This window comes from Narcine bancroftii, chromosome 14 (assembly GCF_036971445.1).
Source record: "Narcine bancroftii isolate sNarBan1 chromosome 14, sNarBan1.hap1, whole genome shotgun sequence".
Taxonomy (NCBI): Eukaryota; Metazoa; Chordata; class Chondrichthyes; order Torpediniformes; family Narcinidae; genus Narcine; species Narcine bancroftii.
In genome coordinates, this window is record NC_091482.1 from 24,853,155 (window position 1) to 24,878,285 (window position 25,131).

At 41.8% G+C, this 25,131-nt stretch overlaps 1 protein-coding gene across 1 annotated transcript in view; it reads left to right on the top strand.

Annotated features, from left to right (window-relative positions):
• Positions 1-25,131, top strand: part of LOC138749322 (eosinophil peroxidase-like) — a 43,533-nt gene that overhangs the window by 5,308 nt on the left and 13,094 nt on the right. The window contains 6 exon segments of the mRNA XM_069910538.1: positions 12,856-13,031; positions 13,690-13,936; positions 15,564-15,807; positions 19,177-19,306; positions 24,700-24,858; positions 24,860-24,907. Coding sequence (XP_069766639.1) covers positions 12,856-13,031; positions 13,690-13,936; positions 15,564-15,807; positions 19,177-19,306; positions 24,700-24,858; positions 24,860-24,907 — 1,004 coding nt within the window.

Genomic DNA, 25,131 nt, shown 5'->3' on the forward strand with positions numbered 1-25,131 from the left:
TGAGTAAGAACACGATGGTCTAGCAATGTGTCCAATGTGTTCGAGGTGAGTAAGAACAGGATGGTCTAGCAATGTGTCCAATGTGTTCGAGGTGAGTAAGAACACGATGGTCTAGCAATGTGTCCAATGTGTTTGAGGTGAGTAAGAACACGATGGTTTAGCAATGTGTCCAATGTGTTCGAGGTGAGTAAGATCACGATGGTCTAGCAATGTGTCCAATGTGTTCAAGGTGAGTAAGATCACGATGGTCTAGCAATGTGTCCAATGTGTTCGAGGTGAGTAAGATCACGATGGTCTAGCAATGTGTCCAATGTGTTCGAGGTGAGTAAAATCACGATGGTCTAGCAATGTGTCCAATGTGTTCGAGGTGAGTAAGATCACGATGGTCTAGCAATGTGTCCAATGTGTTCGAGGTGAGTAAGATCACGATGGTCTAGCAATGTGTCCAATGTGTTCGAGGTGAGTAAGATCACGATGGTCTAGCAATGTGTCCAATGTGTTCGAGGTGAGTAAGATCACGATGGTCTAGCAATGTGTCCAATGTGTTCGAGGTGAGTAAGATCACGATGGTCTAGCAATGTGTCCAATGTGTTCGAGGTGAGTAAGATCACGATGGTCTAGCAATGTGTCCAATGTGTTCGAGGTGAGTAAGATCACGATGGTCTAGCAATGTGTCCAATGTGTTCGAGGTGAGTAAGATCACGATGGTCTAGCAATGTGTCCAATGTTTTCGAGGTGAGTAAGATCACGATGGTCTAGCAACGTGTCCAATGTGTTCGAGGTGAGTAAGAACACGATGGTCTAGCAATGTGTCCAATGTGTTTGAGGTGAGTAAGATCACGATGGTCTAGCAATGTGTCCAATGTGTTCCAGGTGAGTAAGATCACGATGGTCTAGCAATGTGTCCAATGTGTTCGAGGTGAGTAAGATCACGATGGTCTAGCAATGTGTCCAATGTGTTCGAGGTGAGTAAGATCACGATGGTCTAGCAATGTGTCCAATGTGTTCGAGGTGAGTAAGATCACGATGGTCTAGCAATGTTTCCAATGTGTTTGAGGTGAGTAAGATCACGATGGTCTAGCAATGTGTCCAATGTGTTCGAGGTGAGTAAGATCACGATGGTCTAGCAATGTGTCCAATGTGTTCGAGGTGAGTAAGAACACGATGGTCTAGCAATGTGTCCAATGTGTTCGAGGTGAGTAAGATCACGATGGTCTAGCAATGTGTCCAATGTGTTCGAGGTGAGTAAGATCACGATGGTCTAGCAATGTGTCCAATGTGTTCGAGGTGAGTAAGATCACGATGGTCTAGCAATGTGTCCAATGTGTTCGAGGTGAGTAAGATCACGATGGTCTAGCAATGTGTCCAATGTGTTCGAGGTGAGTAAGAACACGATGGTCTAGCAATGTGTCCAATGTGTTCGAGGTGAGTAAGAACACGATGGTCTAGGAATGTGTCCAATGTGTTCGAGGTGAGTAAGATCACGATGGTCTAGCAATGTGTCCAATGTGTTCGAGGTGAGTAAGATCACGATGGTCTAGCAATGTGTCCAATGTGTTCGAGGTGAGTAAGATCACGATGGTCTAGCAATGTGTCCAATGTGTTCGAGGTGAGTAAGATCACGATGGTCTAGCAATGTGTCCAATGTGTTCGAGGTGAGTAAGATCACAATGGTCTAGCAATGTGTCCAATGTGTTTGAGGTGAGTAAGATCACGATGGTCTAGCAATGTGTCCAATGTGTTCGAGGTGAGTAAGATCACGATGGTCTAGCAATGTGTCCAATGTGTTCGAGGTGAGTAAGATCACGATGGTCTAGCAATGTGTCCAATGTGTTCGAGGTGAGTAAGATCACGATGGTCTAGCAATGTGTCCAATGTGTTCGAGGTGAGTAAGAACACGATGGTCTAGCAATGTGTCCAATGTGTTTGAGGTGAGTAAGATCACGATGGTCTAGCAATGTGTCCAATGTGTCCAGGTGAGTAAGATCACGATGGTCTAGCAATGTGTTCAATGTGTTCGAGGTGAGTAAGATCACGATGGTCTAGCAATGTGTCCAATGTGTTCGAGGTGAGTAAGATCACGATGGTCTAGCAATGTGTCCAATGTGTTCGAGGTGAGTAAGAACACGATGGTCTAGCAATGTGTCCAATGTGTTCGAGGTGAGTAAGATCACGATGGTCTAGCAATGTGTCCAATGTGTTTGAGGTGAGTAAGATCACGATGGTCTAGCAATGTGTCCAATGTGTTCGAGGTGAGTAAGAACACGATGGTCTAGCAATGTGTCCAATGTGTTCGAAGTGAGTAAGATCACGATGGTCTAGCAATGTGTCCGATGTGTTCGAGGTGAGTAAGAACACGATGGTCTAGCAATGTGTCCAATGTGTTTGAGGTGAGTAAGAACACGATGGTCTAGCAATGTGTCCAATGTGTTCGAGGTGAGTAAGATCACGATGGTCTAGCAATGTGTCCAATGTGTCCAGGTGAGTAAGATCACGATGGTCTAGCAATGTGTTCAATGTGTTCGAGGTGAGTAAGATCACGATGGTCTAGCAATGTGTCCAATGTGTTCAAGGTGAGTAAGATCACGATGGTCTAGCAATGTGTCCAATGTGTTCGAGGTGAGTAAGATCACGATGGTCTAGCAATGTGTCCAATGTGTTCGAGGTGAGTAAAATCACGATGGTCTAGCAATGTGTCCAATGTGTTCGAGGTGAGTAAGATCACGATGGTCTAGCAATGTGTCCAATGTGTTCGAGGTGAGTAAGATCACGATGGTCTAGCAATGTGTCCAATGTGTTCGAGGTGAGTAAGATCACGATGGTCTAGCAATGTGTCCAATGTGTTCGAGGTGAGTAAGATCACGATGGTCTAGCAATGTGTCCAATGTGTTCGAGGTGAGTAAGATCACGATGGTCTAGCAATGTGTCCAATGTGTTCGAGGTGAGTAAGATCACGATGGTCTAGCAATGTGTCCAATGTGTTCGAGGTGAGTAAGATCACGATGGTCTAGCAATGTGTCCAATGTGTTCGAGGTGAGTAAGATCACGATGGTCTAGCAATGTGTCCAATGTTTTCGAGGTGAGTAAGATCACGATGGTCTAGCAACGTGTCCAATGTGTTCGAGGTGAGTAAGAACACGATGGTCTAGCAATGTGTCCAATGTGTTTGAGGTGAGTAAGATCACGATGGTCTAGCAATGTGTCCAATGTGTTCCAGGTGAGTAAGATCACGATGGTCTAGCAATGTGTCCAATGTGTTCGAGGTGAGTAAGATCACGATGGTCTAGCAATGTGTCCAATGTGTTCGAGGTGAGTAAGATCACGATGGTCTAGCAATGTGTCCAATGTGTTCGAGGTGAGTAAGATCACGATGGTCGAGCAATGTTTCCAATGTGTTTGAAGTGAGTAAGATCACGATGGTCTAGCAATGTGTCCAATGTGTTCGAGGTGAGTAAGATCACGATGGTCTAGCAATGTGTCCAATGTGTTCGAGGTGAGTAAGAACACGATGGTCTAGCAATGTGTCCAATGTGTTCGAGGTGAGTAAGATCACGATGGTCTAGCAATGTGTCCAATGTGTTCGAGGTGAGTAAGATCACGATGGTCTAGCAATGTGTCCAATGTGTTCGAGGTGAGTAAGATCACGATGGTCTAGCAATGTGTCCAATGTGTTCGAGGTGAGTAAGATCACGATGGTCTAGCAATGTGTCCAATGTGTTCGAGGTGAGTAAGAACACGATGGTCTAGCAATGTGTCCAATGTGTTCGAGGTGAGTAAGAACACGATGGTCTAGGAATGTGTCCAATGTGTTCGAGGTGAGTAAGATCACGATGGTCTAGCAATGTGTCCAATGTGTTCGAGGTGAGTAAGATCACGATGGTCTAGCAATGTGTCCAATGTGTTCGAGGTGAGTAAGATCACGATGGTCTAGCAATGTGTCCAATGTGTTCGAGGTGAGTAAGATCACGATGGTCTAGCAATGTGTCCAATGTGTTCGAGGTGAGTAAGATCACGATGGTCTAGCAATGTGTCCAATGTGTTTGAGGTGAGTAAGATCACGATGGTCTAGCAATGTGTCCAATGTGTTCGAGGTGAGTAAGATCACGATGGTCTAGCAATGTGTCCAATGTGTTCGAGGTGAGTAAGATCACGATGGTCTAGCAATGTGTCCAATGTGTTCGAGGTGAGTAAGATCACGATGGTCTAGCAATGTGTCCAATGTGTTCGAGGTGAGTAAGAACACGATGGTCTAGCAATGTGTCCAATGTGTTTGAGGTGAGTAAGATCACGATGGTCTAGCAATGTGTCCAATGTGTCCAGGTGAGTAAGATCACGATGGTCTAGCAATGTGTTCAATGTGTTCGAGGTGAGTAAGATCACGATGGTCTAGCAATGTGTCCAATGTGTTCGAGGTGAGTAAGATCACGATGGTCTAGCAATGTGTCCAATGTGTTCGAGGTGAGTAAGAACACGATGGTCTAGCAATGTGTCCAATGTGTTCGAGGTGAGTAAGATCACGATGGTCTAGCAATGTGTCCAATGTGTTTGAGGTGAGTAAGATCACGATGGTCTAGCAATGTGTCCAATGTGTTCGAGGTGAGTAAGAACACGATGGTCTAGCAATGTGTCCAATGTGTTCGAAGTGAGTAAGATCACGATGGTCTAGCAATGTGTCCGATGTGTTCGAGGTGAGTAAGAACACGATGGTCTAGCAATGTGTCCAATGTGTTTGAGGTGAGTAAGAACACGATGGTCTAGCAATGTGTCCAATGTGTTCGAGGTGAGTAAGATCACGATGGTCTAGCAATGTGTCCAATGTGTCCAGGTGAGTAAGATCACGATGGTCTAGCAATGTGTTCAATGTGTTCGAGGTGAGTAAGATCACGATGGTCTAGCAATGTGTCCAATGTGTTTGAGGTGAGTAAGATCACGATGGTCTAGCAATGTGTCCAATGTGTTCGAGGTGAGTAAGAACACGATGGTCTAGCAATGTGTCCAATGTGTTCGAAGTGAGTAAGATCACGATGGTCTAGCAATGTGTCCGATGTGTTCGAGGTGAGTAAGAACACGATGGTCTAGCAATGTGTCCAATGTGTTTGAGGTGAGTAAGAACACGATGGTCTAGCAATGTGTCCAATGTGTTCGAGGTGAGTAAGATCACGATGGTCTAGCAATGTGTCCAATGTGTTCAAGGTGAGTAAGATCACGATGGTCTAGCAATGTGTTCAATGTGTTCGAGGTGAGTAAGATCACGATGGTCTAGCAATGTGTCCAATGTGTTCGAGGTGAGTAAGAACACGATGGTCTAGCAATGTGTCCAATGTGTTCGAGGTGAGTAAGATCACGATGGTCTAGCAATGTGTCCAATGTGTTCGAGGTGAGTAAGATCACGATGGTCTAGCAATGTGTCCAATGTGTTCGAGGTGAGTAAGAACACGATGGGCTAGCAATGTGTCCAATGTGTTTGAGGTGAGTAAGATCACGATGGTCTAGCAATGTGTCCAATGTGTTCGAGGTGAGTAAGATCACGATGGTCTAGCAATGTGTCCAATGTGTTCGAGGTGTGTAAGATCACGATGGTCTAGCAATGTGTCCAATGTGTTCGAGGTGAGTAAGAACACGATGGTCTAGCAATGTGTCCAATGTGTTTGAGGTGAGTAAGAACACGATGGTCTAGCAATGTGTCCAATGTGTTCGAGGTGAGTAAGAACACGATGGTCTAGCAATGTGTCCAATGTGTTCGAGGTGAGTAAGAACACGATGGTCTAGCAATGTGTCCAATGTGTTCGAGGTGAGTAAGATCACGATGGTCTAGCAATGTGTCCAATGTGTTCGAGGTGAGTAAGATCACGATGGTCTAGCATTGTGTTTCAATGTGTTCGAGGTGAGTAAGAACACGATGGTCTAGCAATGTGTCCAATGTGTTCAAGGTGAGTAATGGGCACAGTGGTCTAGCAATGTGTCCATTGACCACTGTGAACATAGCATTTGAATTTTGGAGATTGTCGAAAGATCTGAATCATACAAATTGGTGGAAATATAGTATGAATTAGTAGAAAAAAAAATTTATGTTTGTCATTTAGTGAGCAACAAAATGTAACATTCTATGAACTGAGTACATGGTTAATGATTAAAAGCAGGTTTCTTAGCAGTGTTGAGGAACAGAGAGATCCTGGCATCCAGGTCCATAGATCCCTCAAGGTTGTCTCACATGTTGAGGGGGTGGTTGAGAAAGCCTATGGTGTGGTGGCCTTCCTTAGTCTGAGATTGAGTTCAAGAGTCATGAGGTAATGTTACAGCTCTATAAAACATTTGGTGAAGCCACACTTGGAGTATTGCGTTCAGTTCTGGTTACCTCATTGCAGGAAGGATTTATGTGCTTTGGAGAGGGTCCAGAGGAGATGTTCTAGATTGTTGCCTGGGTTGGAGAACATGTCTAATGAAACAAGTTTGAGAGAGCTCGGGCTTTTCTCTTTGGAGTAATGAAGAATGAGATGACTTAATGAAGGTGTCGAAGATTATGATGGGCATAGATAGGATGGAGAACCAGCACCTTCTCCAGGAATGACAATAGCAAATACCAGAGGATATTTGTACAAGGTGAGTGGAGGAAAGTTCAAGGAGATGTGAGAGGTAAGTTTATTTTTACACCGAGAATGATGGGTGCCTGGAATGCAATGCCAGGGGTGATGGTGGAGACTGATACAGTGGAGACAGACAAATTACACTTAAATGGGCACATGGACATAAGAAAAATAGAGGGTTATTGGTGTAAGTGTGGAAGAATTCGATTGCTGTGGAGTAATTTTGCATTAGTCAGCATAATATTATTGGCTGAAAGGCCTGTGCTGTAATGTTTGGTGAGAAGAAATGGGCACCAGAATTGAAGTCAGGCTGCCAGATTAAGATTCAGGAATTTAGGAACTGTTGAATTTGTCTTTGCCTATCATTCTCCAGTTCTCTGAAGTTTAGGAATTAGTATAGTGATTGACACGGGTTGGAGCAGACACCATATCTCCTTTTAAACAGTGAAGTGTTGTCATAATTGCCTTGCAATTACCTTGGTTTCTTTTGGTGCAGTCATCTTCTCTCTATTTTATCGTCTAGTCCAAAACACTTCACCAGACACTCGCAATCGCTGCCTTCTTATGGTTCCTCTTGCATTACAGCCAACCGAGTTCTAACAGGCATTTATCGATATTTGTCTGTGTTTATTTGAACAAGAATTTGACAAAGGGCAGTGTGGTTTGGAGATGCATATTTTGGGATTACGTTGTCACTGGGTACTATGTTGATGTCAGATATATATCGTTACGGGACCTAGGCACTGATGCAGTTGAAGCATAGGGTGGTGTTTTGATTTGGTGCCTGAATTATTACTGTGCCTGAGTGCTAGCTTGGTGCTGTGATGGATGCTGGCATGTTCTTCTTGCAAGGTGCTGGGGTGATATGTGACTGGGTGCTAAGTTAATGATGTCATTGTGTGCTGGGTTGATAATGTGACTGGACATTGGGTCATTAATGTAATTAGATACTAAGCTATTGATATGACAAAGAACTGGGCTATTAATATGTGTTTGCTTGGTTAATAATGTGACTGGGCATTAGTTAATTGACGAAGGACCTGGTTATTAATCTGACTGGGCTCTGGTAGAAATGCGATTGGGTTCTTGAATATTGATACTTAGACACAGTATTAATATGATTGGGTGTTAGGTTACATGTGACTAGGTTATTTTGTAGGCATTGGGTTATTGATTTGACAAGGTGATGGGTTGTTGATGTAGCCAGATGCTGACTGATTATTGCGACTGGATTCGTATGTCTGGACATATTAATGAGGTTATTCATGTAATGAGGCACTGGGCTATTAATGTAACAGCACTGTATTATTAATATGATCGATCACTGGATTATTAACGTGACTATTTTCTGTGTTAGGGATACGCCAAATTTTAGATTATTGATGTCACGGGGTGCTGTGCTACTGTTGTGACAGGATAGTGTATATGTGTCTGGCTACTAATTTGAAGCTATAACTGAGCATGTATTTGATATAGGTTGATCTGGGCTGGTGCTACATTGCATGTAATTCTTTTTTTTCCATTTGTAGTAAAATGGATCATACACACCTGCTGCCATCTCTGCACTGACAGCTTGACTCAAGTACTGAATGTTTTAAAATGCGGCCTGGTGGTTTCTAAACGTGTTACTTGCTGCATTTGTTGTGCTTCACATTGATGGAATAAATAGAGGTAAGAAATAGAACCTGAATCCTTCAATGTGGCTGGGAATTTCAAAGAGTCTTCAGTGTCATCTCTTGAAGCAAACTGGCTAGATTTAGTCCAGATGAAAATGCTAGCCTTGTGTTGATGCCCAGATAAATTAAACCTGAGGAAACTGCAACGTTAAACTTACAACTCAGCACGCATACCCTTATAGTTATGGAGTCATTTATCATGGAACCGGCTCTTGGGCCCAAATTAACCAAGTAGGCATCTGAGCTGGTCCAATTTGGCTGCATTTGGCTCAAATCTTTTAAATCCTTTCATGTCCAGATATGTGTCAAAATGACTTGCGAGCCTTAATCTATAACACCCCCTGCAGTTCATTCCAGTTACAGATTACCCTCTCAGCGAAAAGATTGCTCCTCAGGTCCCTCTTTAATCTCTTCCTTCTCAACTTAAACCAATGCTCTCTTGTTCTAGAATTATCCACACTGGGAAAAAGAGCTTTTACTTTATCCATGGCCCTCTAGTGATCTCTGAAATGTTCCAGGGAATAGAGTCTTGGGAGTAAAGACCCACTGTGTCCAACTTCTCCCTGTAACTCAAGCCATCCAATATCTGAAATGTTCTGGTGAATTTCCTAAGTACCCCTTCCAACTTATTAATATCCTTCCTATATCTGGATAGCTGGAAATGCTCACGATACTCCAAAAGTGATCGCACAGCACTGTGAATATTTGAATCATGGATTTCCCCACTTCTGAACTCAATACTCCATCCAATGAAGGCAAGGATGTCAAATGCATTGTTCACCATCCTGTCTACTTCAGTCACCACTTTCATGGAACTATGCAGCTGTATCCCCAAGTCTCTGAGTTAAATTCCATTTGCCATTTCATGGCCAACCTTCCCCACTGATCTAGATCTTGTAGTAAATTAGATATAGTTCCTCATTATCCACTGCACCACCAGTTGTGGCATCATCTCCACATTTATTAATTGCTTAACCTACATTCCCATCCTAAATATTGATACCACTTGTAGTGACACTTTGAAAATTGAACACAGTCGGCTCAGCACAACAAAACATCATACGACTAATTTAGCCATATAACCATATATAGTTTATGGCCTTCAAGTCCATGCCGGTTCACTCAAACAACTCCACTAGATCCCCCCACTTATTCTCCACCCATAACCCTCCAACCCCCTCCTATCCATGTATATATCCAGCCTCCTCTGAAGGTGTATTGCATCTTGAAGTGCTGTCCTTTGGATTGTTCTTTAATACTGTGAACCATTAAGTAATTCACTTAGACTAAGACTGAATACAATAAAAAAAATTGGGAGATAATGGAGAAAGTGGCAAAAACATCAAAATGATGATCCTTGAACTCATAGGATAAACTTATTTTGAAAGGTTAGAATTCTACCTCTCAAAGGGTAACTCAATTAGTTTTTTTAAATATATTTACTAAGGAGTTTAATAAAAAGTAATATTAGACAATCACTAATCAATTCACAAGGAATTTAAGATTTCTTAAACAAAGGGTAGGAAAAAGCCACAGCTTTCTAACACATTCCAATGGTTGGGGCAAATTACATTGGAACATTTAAGTGGATGCAGATTAGAGAGAAGGGAAAGCAGCTTTGGTTATTCAATTATTCCATCTAAAGCGTTGGGTTGAGGCTTGTTTACAAGCATTGACGGGAGTTATTTAGGATTCAGCCTAGGGAAAGAGTTGAGGTTTTTGCAGCATGGAATCATGCCTTTTGATCCAGTTTATCCAAGCTGAAAAATCTCATCCCATTTCCCCGAGTTTGGCCCATCCCCCTCTGAATCTTTCCTACTCAGGTACCTGTCCAAATGCCTTTTAAATGTTTCAACTATCCCCACCTCTGAATTTTCCTCTGGCAGTTCATTCCATACGTTCGCCATTGTCCCTGTGAAGAAAAATCTCACTCCCAATCTCTGCTTCAGCGCTGGTTTCACTGTTAATCCCAGTCTCTTGCCGGATAAGTTCAAGTTTATTATCATTCAATTGTACAAGTACAACCCTACAGAACAGTGTTCTCCAGTCCTCGATGCAAAAACATGCAAACACACATCGAAACATAACACAAATGCAGACAAATGATACACTAGCAGTTCACTAACACGCATGTATAAAAATAAATAAATATTGTTTAATAACTAGTAGGACCTCAGCAGGATTGTATGACCAGTTCATGTCTGTCGTTCAGCATTCTCATTGCCCATGGGAAGAAGCTGTTTCTCTGCTTGGTGGTACTGGCTCTGATGCTCCTTTATCTCTTTCCTTACTGGAGTAGCTGAAAGATGCTGTGTGTAGCATTCCTTGTCTGTGTTCCTGAACTGGCATCATTCATAGTCAACATTCCAGGAATGGTTTCACTCTTGGCTTTCATTCCTGTCTTGCTCATTTCATTCAACATAAACTAGGAAAGAGTTGCTGCTTCAATTGGCGTGTCATGTTCTATTGCATTCTACAGCACCTTTCAATTCATCCAGATGCCCTAATGTGCTTGTGGGCTTCATTCCCTACGGGTCTATTGCATTTTAGATAATCATATTTCTCCATTAGCTGGGTGGCTGAGCTGATGTATTCCAACTGTAAGTACAGGTTCTGAGGAAGCCCTGGGGAGTTTGTTTGTGCACATCGCTACAGAAGAGGCTATCAAAATGGTTGACAGAGCATACAAAAAAAGCCGAGATGGGTGAGTAATTAGCTCCAAAATACAGCAGATAAATTTACTATATAAATGCATCAAATAGCTCCAATAACCTCTGGACTCGGAAGGGAAAAAACAAGAGTGAAGGAACGAGGATTGATTGCTGGCGCTTTTCTGATTTGAGCTTTTCAGTGCTCAGCTAACTTTGAGCTCGTGTACTGTAAACTGGAGAATTATGTCATTCACCTACACTCAAAAAGCACCATGGGAAACACACCTGTTTATTGAAATTCAAATGAAACCTCAAACAAAGCGCGTACAATATTGTAATGTGACGCCTTGCCAATCTGAAAGTAATAGATAATACACAGGCCATGCACACACACACACACACACACACACACACACACACACACACACACACACACACACACACACACACACACACACACACACACACACACACACACACACACACACACACACACACACACACCAGGGGTGTGAAGGACTGTTTATTAAGCTGTTCTGATATTTGGCACAGGAATTTAGTCTGATTTCTGCAGAATTTGAAGTCTGAGATGGTTTGTATTTGCCCGATAGGTAACTGTGAATTGGACAGATATGCAGATGTTGAAAATTGTGAGTGAGGAGGAAGGGGATAACTTCAAAATGCTCTGCTGCCAGGGGCAAGAGGATAATTGGGATGGATGGGTTACGGCCTAGAGTCCTACACACAACCTTTAATAATATTGCTATTTCCTCAACATTTCACCGAAGTGTTACATCCTAGGCCTTAAATCTGTGATCACTTAGCTTGAAAGAATGTTATTAGTGACCTTAAATTACATGCCACATAATTTGATTCTGTATCGATTAGTTGTTATCTTTTTTATCCAGATAGATAGTTCCATAGAAGTGGTGTCACAGATGGATAAGGTTGTAAAGAAAGCTTTTGGCATATTGTGTTTGTATTGGCCTTCATGAATCAAAGTATTGAGTGTAGGAGTTGGGATGTTATGGTAAAGTTGTACAAAACATTGGTGAGGCTAAATTTGGAATATTGTCTGCGGTTTTGGTCACCTAACTACAGGAAAGATATCAATAAGATTGAAAGAGTCCAGAGCAGATTTATTAGGATATAGCCAGGTCTTCAGGAACTGAGTTACAGGGAAATGTTAAACAGGTTGGAACATTATTTCCTGGAGCATAGATGAGGGAGGGATTATAGAAGTGTTTAAAATTGCAAATAGACAAAGTAAATGCAGGTTGGCTTTTTTTCCTACTGAGGGTAGATGGGACACAAACCAGAGGTCATGGGTGAAGAGTGAAAGGGGAAAGTTTTAAGGGGGAACTTCTTCACACAAAGAGTGGTGGGAGTGTGGAATGAGCTGCCAGCTGAAGTGATGAATGTGGGCTCAATGTTAACATTTAAGAAGAATTTGGACAGGTACATGGATGGGAGAGGGATAGAGGGCTATCAACCGGGCACAGGTCAATGGGATGGCAAAATAAATGGTTTGGCACAGACTAGAAAGGGACGAAGTGCCTGTTTCAGTGCTGTAATGTTCTGTGTTTCTAAGGTTCTGTACTATTTAACACCTAATAAGTTTCTTGTTGTGAGAGTTTATTGTTCATTGTTATATACATTAGTACAATATTCCAATGCACCACATTTCTTGCTTGAGCTGCACAGGACCAATAGCAATTGTATAAATTAAATTACCACAATGTGCTGTGATACAAAACAAAGGATAATAAATATTTACAGCTCATGCAAAAAATGTAACGTTTCAATCGTGCAGTCAGATCTTTTGTTGGTCCTGGAGTGATGTTGAACTTCAGGTGATACAGCAGGTTCATTACTGTTAGCTGATTTCTGCAATGTTTATGACCTGCTGCTTTTCATCTGTTATGTATAGTCTGTCTCACCAAGCTGGAGTAAAACACAACGTTATCACTGTAGCGGCCCACGAACCGAAGCGCGATCCGGCTCACAAGATGGCTGGTGAAAGCAGCGATCTCGAACACCCTGTAGGGAACCAACGGCCGTTGTCCCGCGTGACCTCCCGCAAGGCGGGAAATGGTGGGCAACAGCAGGAATGTCGGCCAGTAGGAGGCCAGCGCTGCGATGACAACACTCCTGTCTTCGGAGACAGGGAGTGAATATAATCAGACCTGGTAGTGCATAAATGATATTAGCATGTCTTTTGAATATTTTATTTATCAACATAATAACTAATAATAATACAATGTTAACAAATATATGCTGAAAATATATTAGAAAAAAACTTTTAAAAAGTCTCTCAAAAATTTATTTCAATTGCATATATTTTGTCACCAGTACAAACACCTAAAGTAGGTTTATTTCATTCAAATGAAAGGTTTAGATTCGATAATAGATCAACAGGATTGGCAAAATCAGCAATTTTTCTTCATAGAAATGCCATGGAATGAACTCCCTGATAAATTGCAGAAATCATTTAAGAAACAGTTGGATGTTGCACGGAGCGGAAGAAACTACGGGGTCTTTCTGAATGATGGGACAAACGGTCTTCCTGTTTGTCCACTGACCCTCATTATGTTATCTTTAAATTTATTCCTGTGCCTTTATGATATACGTGGTTATCTTTCATATAATATTGGTTTCCCCTGAAAACAGTTACATGTGAAATAAACCAGAGATTGCTGGAAACAGGCAGGAGAAATGTTTATTGTCACATGTAACAAGATACAGTGAAAAGTGTTACTAGGCACACCATACTAACAGCTCGCAAGAAGTTGCCATGCTTCGGAAACTGGCCTTTCCCTGTGCTATTCGATCGCTGTTCCTCTCTGTAGCCATAAACTGAAACTTGCAAAAAGGGCCTTGACTTCTGCTGATCTCCTAGCCTACTTCAAGCAGCCTGTAGCAGAGACCAGGACTGTGGTGCGATCTGCAGAGTACCTGGAAACTGCACTAAAGCTCATCCAACGCTATGTCAACAGCACCTACCATCACTGGCTCAATGTAACAGGTCAGTTTGAAAATGCCAGGGCCAGATGAGACCAATGCATAGGCTTGCACATGTTGTTTTTCTGGGTGATAGAGGCAATCATTCCTGACCTCAGTCTCCAGTTGCTGAACATAAAGGTTGCAGAAATCTCTTAATCAGGAAAGTGATCTGCCTTTCTGAGACCTTTTAAGGGATTCCTTCTTGTTGAAAAAAGGCAGATTGAAGGGTCACTGAGAGGTCAGATGGGCGTTCTGGCAATGTAGTTCTGAGTCCAAGGATATTGTGCGTCTCGTGTAGGTAAGTATGCCTCTCCTCCACCAGATCCGCATCAGAAAAGAGCTGGCGTCGGAGGGTTGTACCGGACAAGACATCATGGCTCTGAAATGCTCTTTGAGTTGGGAGGTACACTTAATTATGCAATTGTGATGTGGGTGAGAGGTATGAAAAGTTGCCAGTTAGCTTGTTGACAGCATGAGAAAGGAGACCTAAAAGACAAGCCCAGTGGTGGACAGGATGTGGTAGTCAAATAGTGGTCTGAGTATACGTCAAAAAAATTGGTTGAAATAGTTAAAATTGCTGTACACGGTCTGCTGGGGGAACTCAGCTGATGGAGCACCATCCGTGGGAGAAAAAGAATGGTTAATGTTTCAGGCTGAAACCCTTCAAGAAGATTGGGAATTTAGAGAACGATGGCTTGTGTAAAGAGGGCACTGTGGGAGGAGGAGGGGGACAGAGGCCCAGGTGGGATTGGTGAATCGTGACCGTTAGAGGCAGTAGATCGGCAGGTGCCAGACAAAGGGATGTTAACACCATGGATCAGTGCATGTTGAAAGGAGATGCAATAGGGAGCTCCGGATACCCACTTGCCTTGCAGATGCTCTGCAAAATGGTCCCCAAGTCTGCACAGTCTCATTGCCCCCATCAGTAGCACCAACTGCAGTGGATGAGGTTAGAGGAGGTGCATGTGATAAAAGGCCGCAGTGGGATGGTAACAAGGAGACAAAAGAACATTTGAGGGAACAGCCTCCAAGCCAAGTGTATTAATTAGAGTAATGAGATGATGTTAGAGGAGGTGCTCATGAATCTTTGCCTCTCGTGGTGGGGCTAGTTAGGATCCTGGATGTCTGTGAGAAAGGAGGTGTAGCGGGGGGTATTCTTGCAGTCGCAACCCCAGCTTGCTAATTATCCCAAAGGAAGGATCCATTGTGATGTAGTCAGCACCTTTGTTTGGAAATAAATGTACTATCTTGTAAACATTGCACGGTATATGGTATACACACAATGAAACATTACCATTTGGCACAGGGGAACCTTAAAATGGAATGGTAATTTCTAGTGTAATAGCATATAAGAGCAGGGATATAATGTTCAGAGCCTATAAAACTCCGGTGAGGCCTCGCTTGGAGTACTGTGCACAGTTTTAGGCACCTTATTTGAGAAAAGATGGTGTGCGAGAGGGTTCTAGGACAAGAGAGCATAACTTCCGTATTAAAGGGGATCAATTGAAAATGAAAAAATGTCTTTAGTCAGAGGGTTGTGAGTCTGTGGAATTGCTGCTACAGATGGTTGTGAAAGTGAAGTCGTTGGGTGTATTTGATTAGACAGGACATCAAGGGTTACGGGATGAAAGTCGGGGAGTGTGTTTAAGTGGGAGGGTGGATCAGACTCAATGGGCCAATGGGCCAACTACTGCTCCCATATCTTGTGATTGTAATTGTCATCTTTCAGAATTTAGTTTTCTGCTGTGTGTATTGTGCAGCTATATTAATGCAGAGTGATATGGACACCATCTCAAGGATCACTGACTGTTCAGCTGTATTCCTCTCCACAGTATGTGAGGACGATTGTTGGTCAAACAAATATAGGACCTTCAACTCTAAGTGCAACAACAGGTAGGTACTGAAAACGCTTGTAAAGTATGTGTGCTCTGTAAGTTCTTAACCACTAACAAAACCTGTTGCTTAAATACATATAATTATGCACAAGGGCCAAAAGAAGAAAAAAAGTATTTGGTTAATTCTGTTTCGAGAGCTTCCTCTGAACATTGAAACCCTTGAATTGTTGACAACCTTGAACTGAGAACTGTTGTTCACAAACTTCTAATGCAAACCTGATGAATTTTCCATTAGGGATGAAATTCAAAGCCAAGCAAAGTCATAATTATACAGGTTGAACCTCTTTAATCTGGTGATGTTGGGACCTGGCCATTGCCGGACCACAGAAAATGCCAGAAAACAGAAATTGACCTTGAATGGAAACCCCTATGTAAACATATACAAAGGTAGAACAAAACTTAAAACAATAAATAATTCTGCGGGGTGGCACAGTTAGCGCAAAGTTTTTACAGCATCAGCAATCGTGGCTTTAGTACAAATTCCTCACAGGCAGCGTGGGGACTCGAATCCTAGTCCCGATTGCAGCAAATTCAAAACATGCCGGACCATGAGAGTTGCTGGACCACAATGCACCAGATAATAGAGGTTCAACCTGTACCTGACCATAACTATTGCACTTGAAGAAGTTATCTCATTGTTCAGATTTACTTATGTATGGAAATATTGGACATCCCACAAGTGCACTAATATGTGATGTGAAGCTAAGCTACCATCACTCAGCACTCAATTGACACTCCCACTTGTCATTGAACAGGATTCCAGTTCATCATTGAGCTGCCCTGTCTGGTGATGGCATGTACCCCCATCTGGTACTGTGCAGGATTCCAACTTGGCACTGTGCCAATCTCCAGCCTGGTTACAGAGCACAATCCCATGTGGTACCAGAAAGTATTTTCACCCACTACCATGCCACTCTACTGCCCTATACTGAGCTTCTCACATAATGAATGTAAAGAATTTTGTGTCCGTGTGGAGGAAACGAGAAAGAAACTGTGTTGAACTTTTCAGGCTTTTGGAAAAGAGTGGGTTCTACACAACTGTGGTACAACCCATGTACGTAATACTTCAAGGTACACTGACATATGTCAAAAACATGAGGTTGTAGCAGGTTGTGCGCGAGCGCAGCGGAAAGAACCGAGACAGCAGGGTTTGAGTTCGTTATTTGAAGTTCACGCTGCAGCCTTTAAGGCCGTCCAGAGCCCGCCCCTCACGTCATGCTAACGTAAGCGCGTATGCACACTTCCAGTCCACTGGAATCGAAGAACACGCAATGCCATCTTTGCCGCGGCTGCCCCGCTGCAATTATGTACGCTGCCACAAGGTAGTCATTTCTATCAGCCCAGCCATGTTGCCATTGTCAATAATGAATTCAGTGAGCAACTGCAAATTTGTCTGACTTGTAATCTCAGGGGAATCACGTTGCTCTCCATTGCAGGCAAAATCTTCGCTAGGATTCTACTAAATAGAATAATACCTAGTGTCGCCGAGAATATTCTCCCAGAATCACAGTGCGGCTTTCGCGCAAACAGAGGAACCACTGACATGGTCTTTGCCCTCAGACAGCTCCAAGAAAAGTGCAGAGAACAAAACAAAGGACTCTACATCACCTTTGTTGACCTCACCAAAGCCTTCGACACCGTGAGCAGGAAAGGGCTTTGGCAAATACTAGAGCGCATCGGATGTCCCCCAAAGTTCCTCAACATGATTATCCAACTGCACGAAAACCAACAAGGTCGGGTCAGATACAGCAATGAGCTCTCTGAACCCTTCTCCATTAACAATGGCGTGAAGCAAGGCTGTGTTCTCGCACCAACCCTCTTTTCAATCTTCTTCAGCATGATGCTGAACCAAGCCATGAAAGACCCCAACAATGAAGACGCTGTTTACATCCGGTACCGCACGGATGGCAGTCTCTTCAATCTGAGGCGCCTGCAAGCTCACACCAAGACACAAGAGAAACTTGTGCGTGAACTACTCTTTGCAGACGATGCCGCTTTAGTTGCCCATTCAGAGCCAGCTCTTCAGCGCTTGACGTCCTGCTTTGCGGAAACTGCCAAAATGTTTGGCCTGGAAGTCAGCCTGAAGAAAACTGAGGTCCTCCATCAGCCAGCTACCCACCATGACTACCAGCCCCCCCACATCTCCATCGGGCACACAAAACTCAAAACGGTCAACCAGTTTACCTATCTCGGCTGCACCATTTCATCAGATGCAAGGATCGACAATGAGATAGACAACAGACTCGCCAAGGCAAATAGCGCCTTTGGAAGACTACACAAAAGAGTCTGGAAAAACAACCAACTGAAAAACCTCACAAAGATAAGCGTATACTGAGCCGTTGTCATACCCACACTCCTGTTCGGCTCCGAATCATTGGTCCTCTACCGGCACCACCTACGGCTCCTAGAACGCTTCCACCAGCGTTGTCTCCGCTCCATCCTCAACATCCATTGGAGCGCTTACACTCCTAACGTCGAAGTACTCGAGATGGCAGAGGTCGACAGCATCGAGTCCACGCTGCTGAAGATCCAGCTGCGCTGGATGGGTCACGTCTCCAGAATGGAGGACCATCGCCTTCCCAAGATCGTGTTATATGGCGAGCTCTCCACTGGCCACCGTGACAGAGGTGCACCAAAGGAAAGGTACAAGGACTGCCTAAAGAAATCTCTTGGTGCCTGCCACATTGACCACCGCCAGTGGGCTGATAACGCCTCAAACCGTGCATCTTGGCGCCTCACAGTTTGGCGGGCAGCAACCTCCTTTGAAGAAGACCGCAGAGCCCACCTCACTGACAAAAGGCAAAGGAGGAAAAACCCAACACCTAACCCCAACCAACCAATTTTCCCTTGCAACCGCTGCAATCGTGTCTGCCTGTCCCGCATCGGACTTGTCAGCCACAAACGAGCCTGCAGCTGACGTGGACTTTTTACCCCCTCCATAAATCTTCGTCCGCGAAGCCAAGCCAAAGAAAGAAATCTCATGGTATTGCCTGCTTCCTGCCACCCACCAAGGAAGAAGCACTTTTTACGAGACAAGTATTGAAAAGAGTCAATATTAGTTGATTCAGAACTTTTAGCATGTTGACCCCTTGTTTGTCTTGAAGTCAATGCGAATTAGAAAGGGAATCCTGAAAAAATGTTGGATCATTAATGCATAGAAATGTAAATGTGCAAGGATGGAAGATAGTCCTACACCAGATTGGGATTTGTAGAGGGTTTGCAAAGCCTCTGAATGGCCAGAGGTGAGAAGAATAGTCTCATTAGATCATCAGAAATAGATTGGAAAGTCAGTACTCTGGAGACAGAAAGAATTTGGAGAAATAAGATGAAATAAATACACTTGTTTCTTTTTTTTTCAATTTTCCAGGAAGTGCCCTTATCTGGGAGCAGCTAACGTTGCATTTACCCGCTGGCTCCCTGCTCAGTATGAGGATGGATTTTCACTTCCAAAGGGCTGGAGCAGGAGAACGTTATACTCAGGATTTCATCTGCCACTGGTGAGCAAAGTATTCTTAGATAGATGATAGGGGAGAGCACAAATGTCTTTATATCTCTCAATGTCACTCTTGGTTATCCAGGGAAATGGTATTACCACTTATATAGAAAACACTATCTTCTGGGTTATCCAGGGAAATGGTATTACCACTGTATAGAAAAGACTACCTTCTTGCTCCTCTCCATTAAATTACTACAGGTACACGATCCTTTATCTGGACATCTAAAATCCAGAAAACTCCAAAATCCGGCAAGTGGACTAGAGGTTGGGGGAGGTGGCTGAGGGACCGGCGGTCAGGGGAGACGTCCAGGCAGCCGAGGGACTGCTGGTGGGGGAGACAGCCGAGGGACCGGCGGTTGTGGGGGGTGGCCGAGGGACAGGCAGTTGGGGGAGACGTCTGGGCGAATGGAAGGGGGTGAGGGTGGATACGACAGCACAGTTTGGGTGGGCTTTTCAAAATCTGGAAAAATCCAAAATTTGGAACACACTGTCCGCCAAGGGTTCCGGATAAAGGATTGGGTTTGGGACTAGTTTGCAACTAGAAAGATTTTAGGGAACAAATTCTATTGGAAAAACATTTCTAGATGCTATCCAAAAAACAATCACTACTTACAAGCTCACAAAATGTCAAAACTCTTGACTGAATTAAAACCTTAACTGGAATGTAAATGCCATGAATTAAATAAAGAGATCTGAGATTACTAGTTTCTCTGCCAAGAATCCAATATGTCAATCTTCAAGGAAGAACTCACTGACTCCCACAGCTGCCTCAATTACACCTCCTCCCATCCTGTCCCATGCAAGGATTCCATCCCATTCTCTCAATTTTACTGCCTCCACATCATTTGCTGGCAAGATGAGGCATTCCACTTCAGTGCATGTGAAATCTCCTGCTCCCTCAGGTAACACAACTTCTCCTTCATTGGTTAACAGAGTTACCTCCCACATTTCTCAGACTTAGCCCCCTCCTTTCCCTCTAAACAGAACAGAAATAAAAGTTCTTTGCTCTCACGTCAGAAAAGAGTGTCCTCCCCATTCAACAATATCCTCTGTCATTCACACCAGCTGTGTGTGTGTGTGTGTGTGTGTGTGTGTGTGTGTGTGTGGCTTATATTGTGTGGAGGCAAAACCATGTGAACGGTAGTGATGCCAGTGACACTGGTGACAGTAGTGCTGTGAGTGGGGGGGGGCACAATAAATCATTTGGGGGGTATGCCTGTGAATGCACCCCTGGCCCCTTGGTACCAGCCGTATGTGGATCACTGATAATTGAATCTGCCCTGGCTGGCCTTTGTGTTTTGTTTTTTTTTTTTTTTTTTTTTTTTTTTTTTTTTTTTAATTTTTTATTTTTCACACCATAAATCACAATAGCCATGATATACACTTTTTCTTTTCCACACATTTACAGTGACTTTTTCTCCCTCCCCCCTCCCTCCTCCCAAGCCACCCCCCCATCCCCCCCCCCTCTCATCCATTTTAGTTATACAATCTAGGTTGCATTAATTCAGTTAGACAATGTTGTCATTCAACAAAAATACACCAGAAATTCTACTGAGTCCATTCTTTTCTTCTCTTCTCCTTCCATCAACTTATGTAATGTTTGTTCCCGGTAGGTTTTCGCTATTGTATTTAATGTAAGGCTCCCATACTTGTTCGAATATTTCAATATTATTTCTTAAACTATATGTTATTTTTTCTAATGGAATACATTTATTCATTTCTATATACCATTGTTGTATTTTCAAATTATCTGCCAATTTCCAGGTTGACATAATACATTTTTTTGCTACAGCTAGGGCTATCTTAACAAATCTTTTTTGTGCATCCTCCAAGTCAATTCCAAATTCTTTATTTTTTATGTTACTTAGGAGAAAGATCTCTGGATTCTTTGGTATATTGTTTTCTGTTATTTTATTTAATATCTGATTGAGATCATCCCAAAATTTTTCTACTCTCTCACATGTCCAGATTGCATGAATTGTTGTTCCCCTTTCTTTTTTACATCGAAAACATCTATCAGATACTGTTGGGTCCCATTTATTTAACTTTTGCGGTGTAATGTATAGTCTGTGTAACCAATTATATTGTATCATACGCAGCCTCGTATTTATTGTATTTCTCATCGTTCCAGAGCATAACTTCTCCCATGTTTCCTTTTTTATCTTTATATTTAAATCTTGTTCCCATTTTTGTTTAGTTTTACCATTTGTTTCCTCATTTTCCTTTTCTTGCAGTTTAATATACATATTTTTTATAAATCTTTTGATTAACATTGTATCTGTAATCACATATTCAAGGTTACTTCCCTCTGGTAAACTCAAGTTGCTTCCTAATTTATCTTTCAAGTAGGATCTCAGTTGGTAATATGCCAGCGCTGTATCTCCCGTTATATTGTACTTATCTCTCATTTGTTCAAAGGATAAGAATCTACTTCCTGAAAAACAATTTTCTATTCTTTTAATCCCTTTTTTTTCCCATTTTCTAAAGGCAAGGTTGTCTATTGTAAAAGGGAGTAGCTTATTTTGCGTCAATATTAGTTTTGGTATTTGGTAATTTATTTTATTTCTTTCTACATGAATCTTCTTCCATATATTGAGGAGATGGTGTAATACTGGAGAAGTTCTCTGTTGTACCAATTTTTCGTCCCATTTATATAATATGTGTTCAGGTATCTTTTCCCCTATTTTATCTAATTCTAGTCTCGTCCAGTCTGGTTTTTCCCTTGTTTGATAAAAATCTGATAGGTACCTTAATTGTGCGGCTCTATAATAATTTTTGAAGTTTGGCAATTGTAAGCCTCCTTGTTTATACCATTCTGTTAATTTGTCTAGTGCTATCCTCGGTTTCCCCCCTCTCCATAAAAATCTCCTTATTATTTTCTTTAACTCTTTGAAGAATTTTTCTGTCAGTTGTATTGGCAATGCCTGAAATAAGTATAGTATCCTTGGAAAAATGTTCATTTTAATACAGTTTATCCTTCCTATCAGTGTTAGTGGTAGCTCTTTCCAATGCTCTAAATCGTCCTGTAATTTTTTCATTAGTGGATTGTAATTGAGTTTATATAATTGGCCTAGATTTTTGTTTATTTGCACACCTAGGTATCTTATTGCCTGCGTTTGCCATCTGAATGGGGATTCCTCCTTAAATTTTGAGAAATCCGCGTTATTCATAGGCATTGCTTCACTTTTATTTACGTTTATCTTGTATCCCGACACTTCTCCATATTCCTTCAATTTCTTATATAGTTCTTTTATTGATAGTTCTGGTTCTGTTAAGTACACTATCACATCATCCGCAAACAGACTGATTTTATATTCCCTGTCTTTTATTTTTATTCCTTTTATATTATTATCTCTTCTTATCGATTCTGCTAGTGGTTCTATAGCTAGCGCAAACAATAATGGTGATAGTGGGCATCCCTGCCGCGTTGACCTGCTTAAGTTAAATTGCTTTGATACATGTCCATTTACTGTCACTTTCGCTAACGGTCCCTTATATAATGCTTTAATCCAATTAATATACTTCTCCGGTAAACTGAATTTTTGCAATACTTTGAACAAGTAATTCCATTCTACTCTGTCGAAGGCCTTCTCTGCGTCTAAAGCAACTGCTACTGCCGGTGCTTTATTTCCTTCTACTGCATGAATTAAGTTAATAAATTTACAAATATTGTCTGTTGTGCGTCTTTTTTTGATAAATCCAGTTTGGTCTAAATTTACCATTTTCGGTACCTGTTCTGCTAATCTGTTCGCTAATAGTTTAGCTATTATCTTATAATCTGTGTTTAGCAAAGATATTGGTCTATATGACGCTGGTGAGAGTGGATCTTTCCCTTGTTTTAGTATCACTGTAATTATTGCTGTTTTACATGAATCTGGTAAGTTTTGTGTCTCATCAATCTGGTTGATTACATCCAGGAGGGGCGGTATTATTAGGTCTTTAAATGTTTTGTAGAATTCTATTGGGAGTCCATCCTCTCCTGGTGTCTTATTATTTGGTAAATTTTTTATTATCTCTTGTATTTCTACTGTTCCAAATGGTTCTGTTAATTTATTTTGTTCCTCTATTTGTAGTTTTGGTAGTTCAATTTTAGTCAAAAATTCATCTATTTTCCCTTCTTTCCCTTCGTTTTCGGTTCGGTATAATTGTTCATAGAATTCTCTGAAGTTTTCCTTAATTTCTTTTGGATTATATGTAATTTGTTTGTCTTTTTTCCTTGTTGCCAATACCATTTTCTTAGTTTGCTCTGTCTTAAGCTGCCATGCTAGGATTTTGTGTGTTTTTTCCCCTAGTTCATAATATTTCTGTTTTGTCTTCATTATATTCTTCTCCACCTTATATGTTTGTAATGTTTCATATTTTATTTTTTTATCCGCCAATTCTCTTCTTTTGGTTGTATCTTCCTTTATTGCTAATTTTTTTTCTATGTTTATTATTTCCCTTTCCAACTGCTCTGTTTCCTGATTATAGTCCTTCTTCATCTTGGTTGCATAACTTATTATTTGCCCTCTAATGAATGCTTTCATTGCGTCCCATAGTATAAACTTATCTTCCACTGATTCCGTATTTACTTCAAAGTACATTTTTAATTGTTTTTCAATAAATTCTCTAAAATCCTGTCTTTTAAGTAGCATGGGGTTTAATCTCCATCTATACATTCTTGGAGGGATGTCTTCTAGCTCTATTGCCAATAACAGGGGTGAGTGGTCCGATAATAGTCTAGCTTTATATTCCGTTTTCCTAACTCTCCCTTGTATGTGGGCTGATAACAGGAATAGGTCTATCCTTGAGTATGTTTTATGTCTAGTCGAGTAGTATGAGTATTCCTTTTCTTTTGGGTTTTGTTTCCTCCATATGTCCACAAGTTTCATTTCTTGCATTGATTTAATTATAAATTTGGTTACTTTGTTCTTCCTGTTAATTTTTTTCCCCGTTTTATCCATATTTGGATCCAAATTCAGATTGAAATCCCCTCCTATTAGTATGTTCCCTTGCGTATTAGCTACCTTCAAAAAGATATCTTGCATAAACTTTTGATCTTCTTCCTTAGGTGAATATATATTAAGTAGATTCCAAAGCTCTGAATATATCTGACATTTTATCATAACATATCTCCCTGCTGGATCTATTATTTCCTCTTCTATTTTAAATGGCACATTTTTGCTAATTAATATAGCCACTCCTCGGCTGGCCTTTGTGTTTGTGGTATGCTGTATCCTAGCAACTGGCAGCCTCTTGACAAAATATGAGGCCCCTTCTAATATAGGGTGAGGTCAGTGATGGAGACTTTGTACTGGTGGATTCTGAGACTATGGACTTTCAGAGTCAAAAATTCGGTTTCCAAGGATCAGCCCTGACTTTGCTTCTTACTTTATTTCCCTTCCTTTCTTTCAGGTGAGAAGGGTGTCGAACAAGATTTTGCAGGTGTCCAGTCAGATTGTACCCCTGGATCAGGACAATGCTCACACCTTTGTGCAATGGGGCCAATGGCTTGATCACGACCTTGATCTCGCCCCTCAATCGGGCAGCATCCTAACTTTCAATGAAGGCATTTAACTGTGACAGAACGTGTGCACGAAGAAGTCCATGTTTTCCAATCAGGGTCAGAATGCTCTTTGTACGGAGATAGAGTCAGTGCAGCAGAATTTTAACTTCTGTTCCTGAGATATTGATGATAAATAATTAGAGAAAAGAACCTCATTTTCAGCACTGAACCAATAATTTTCTATTAGTTTAAATGTAGCTGACGTATTAAAACCTGCGAGAATTCAATCATTCTCTTCTTTTTGCCATCATCCATATTTCAGCTCCTCTGAAAGTGCGCAC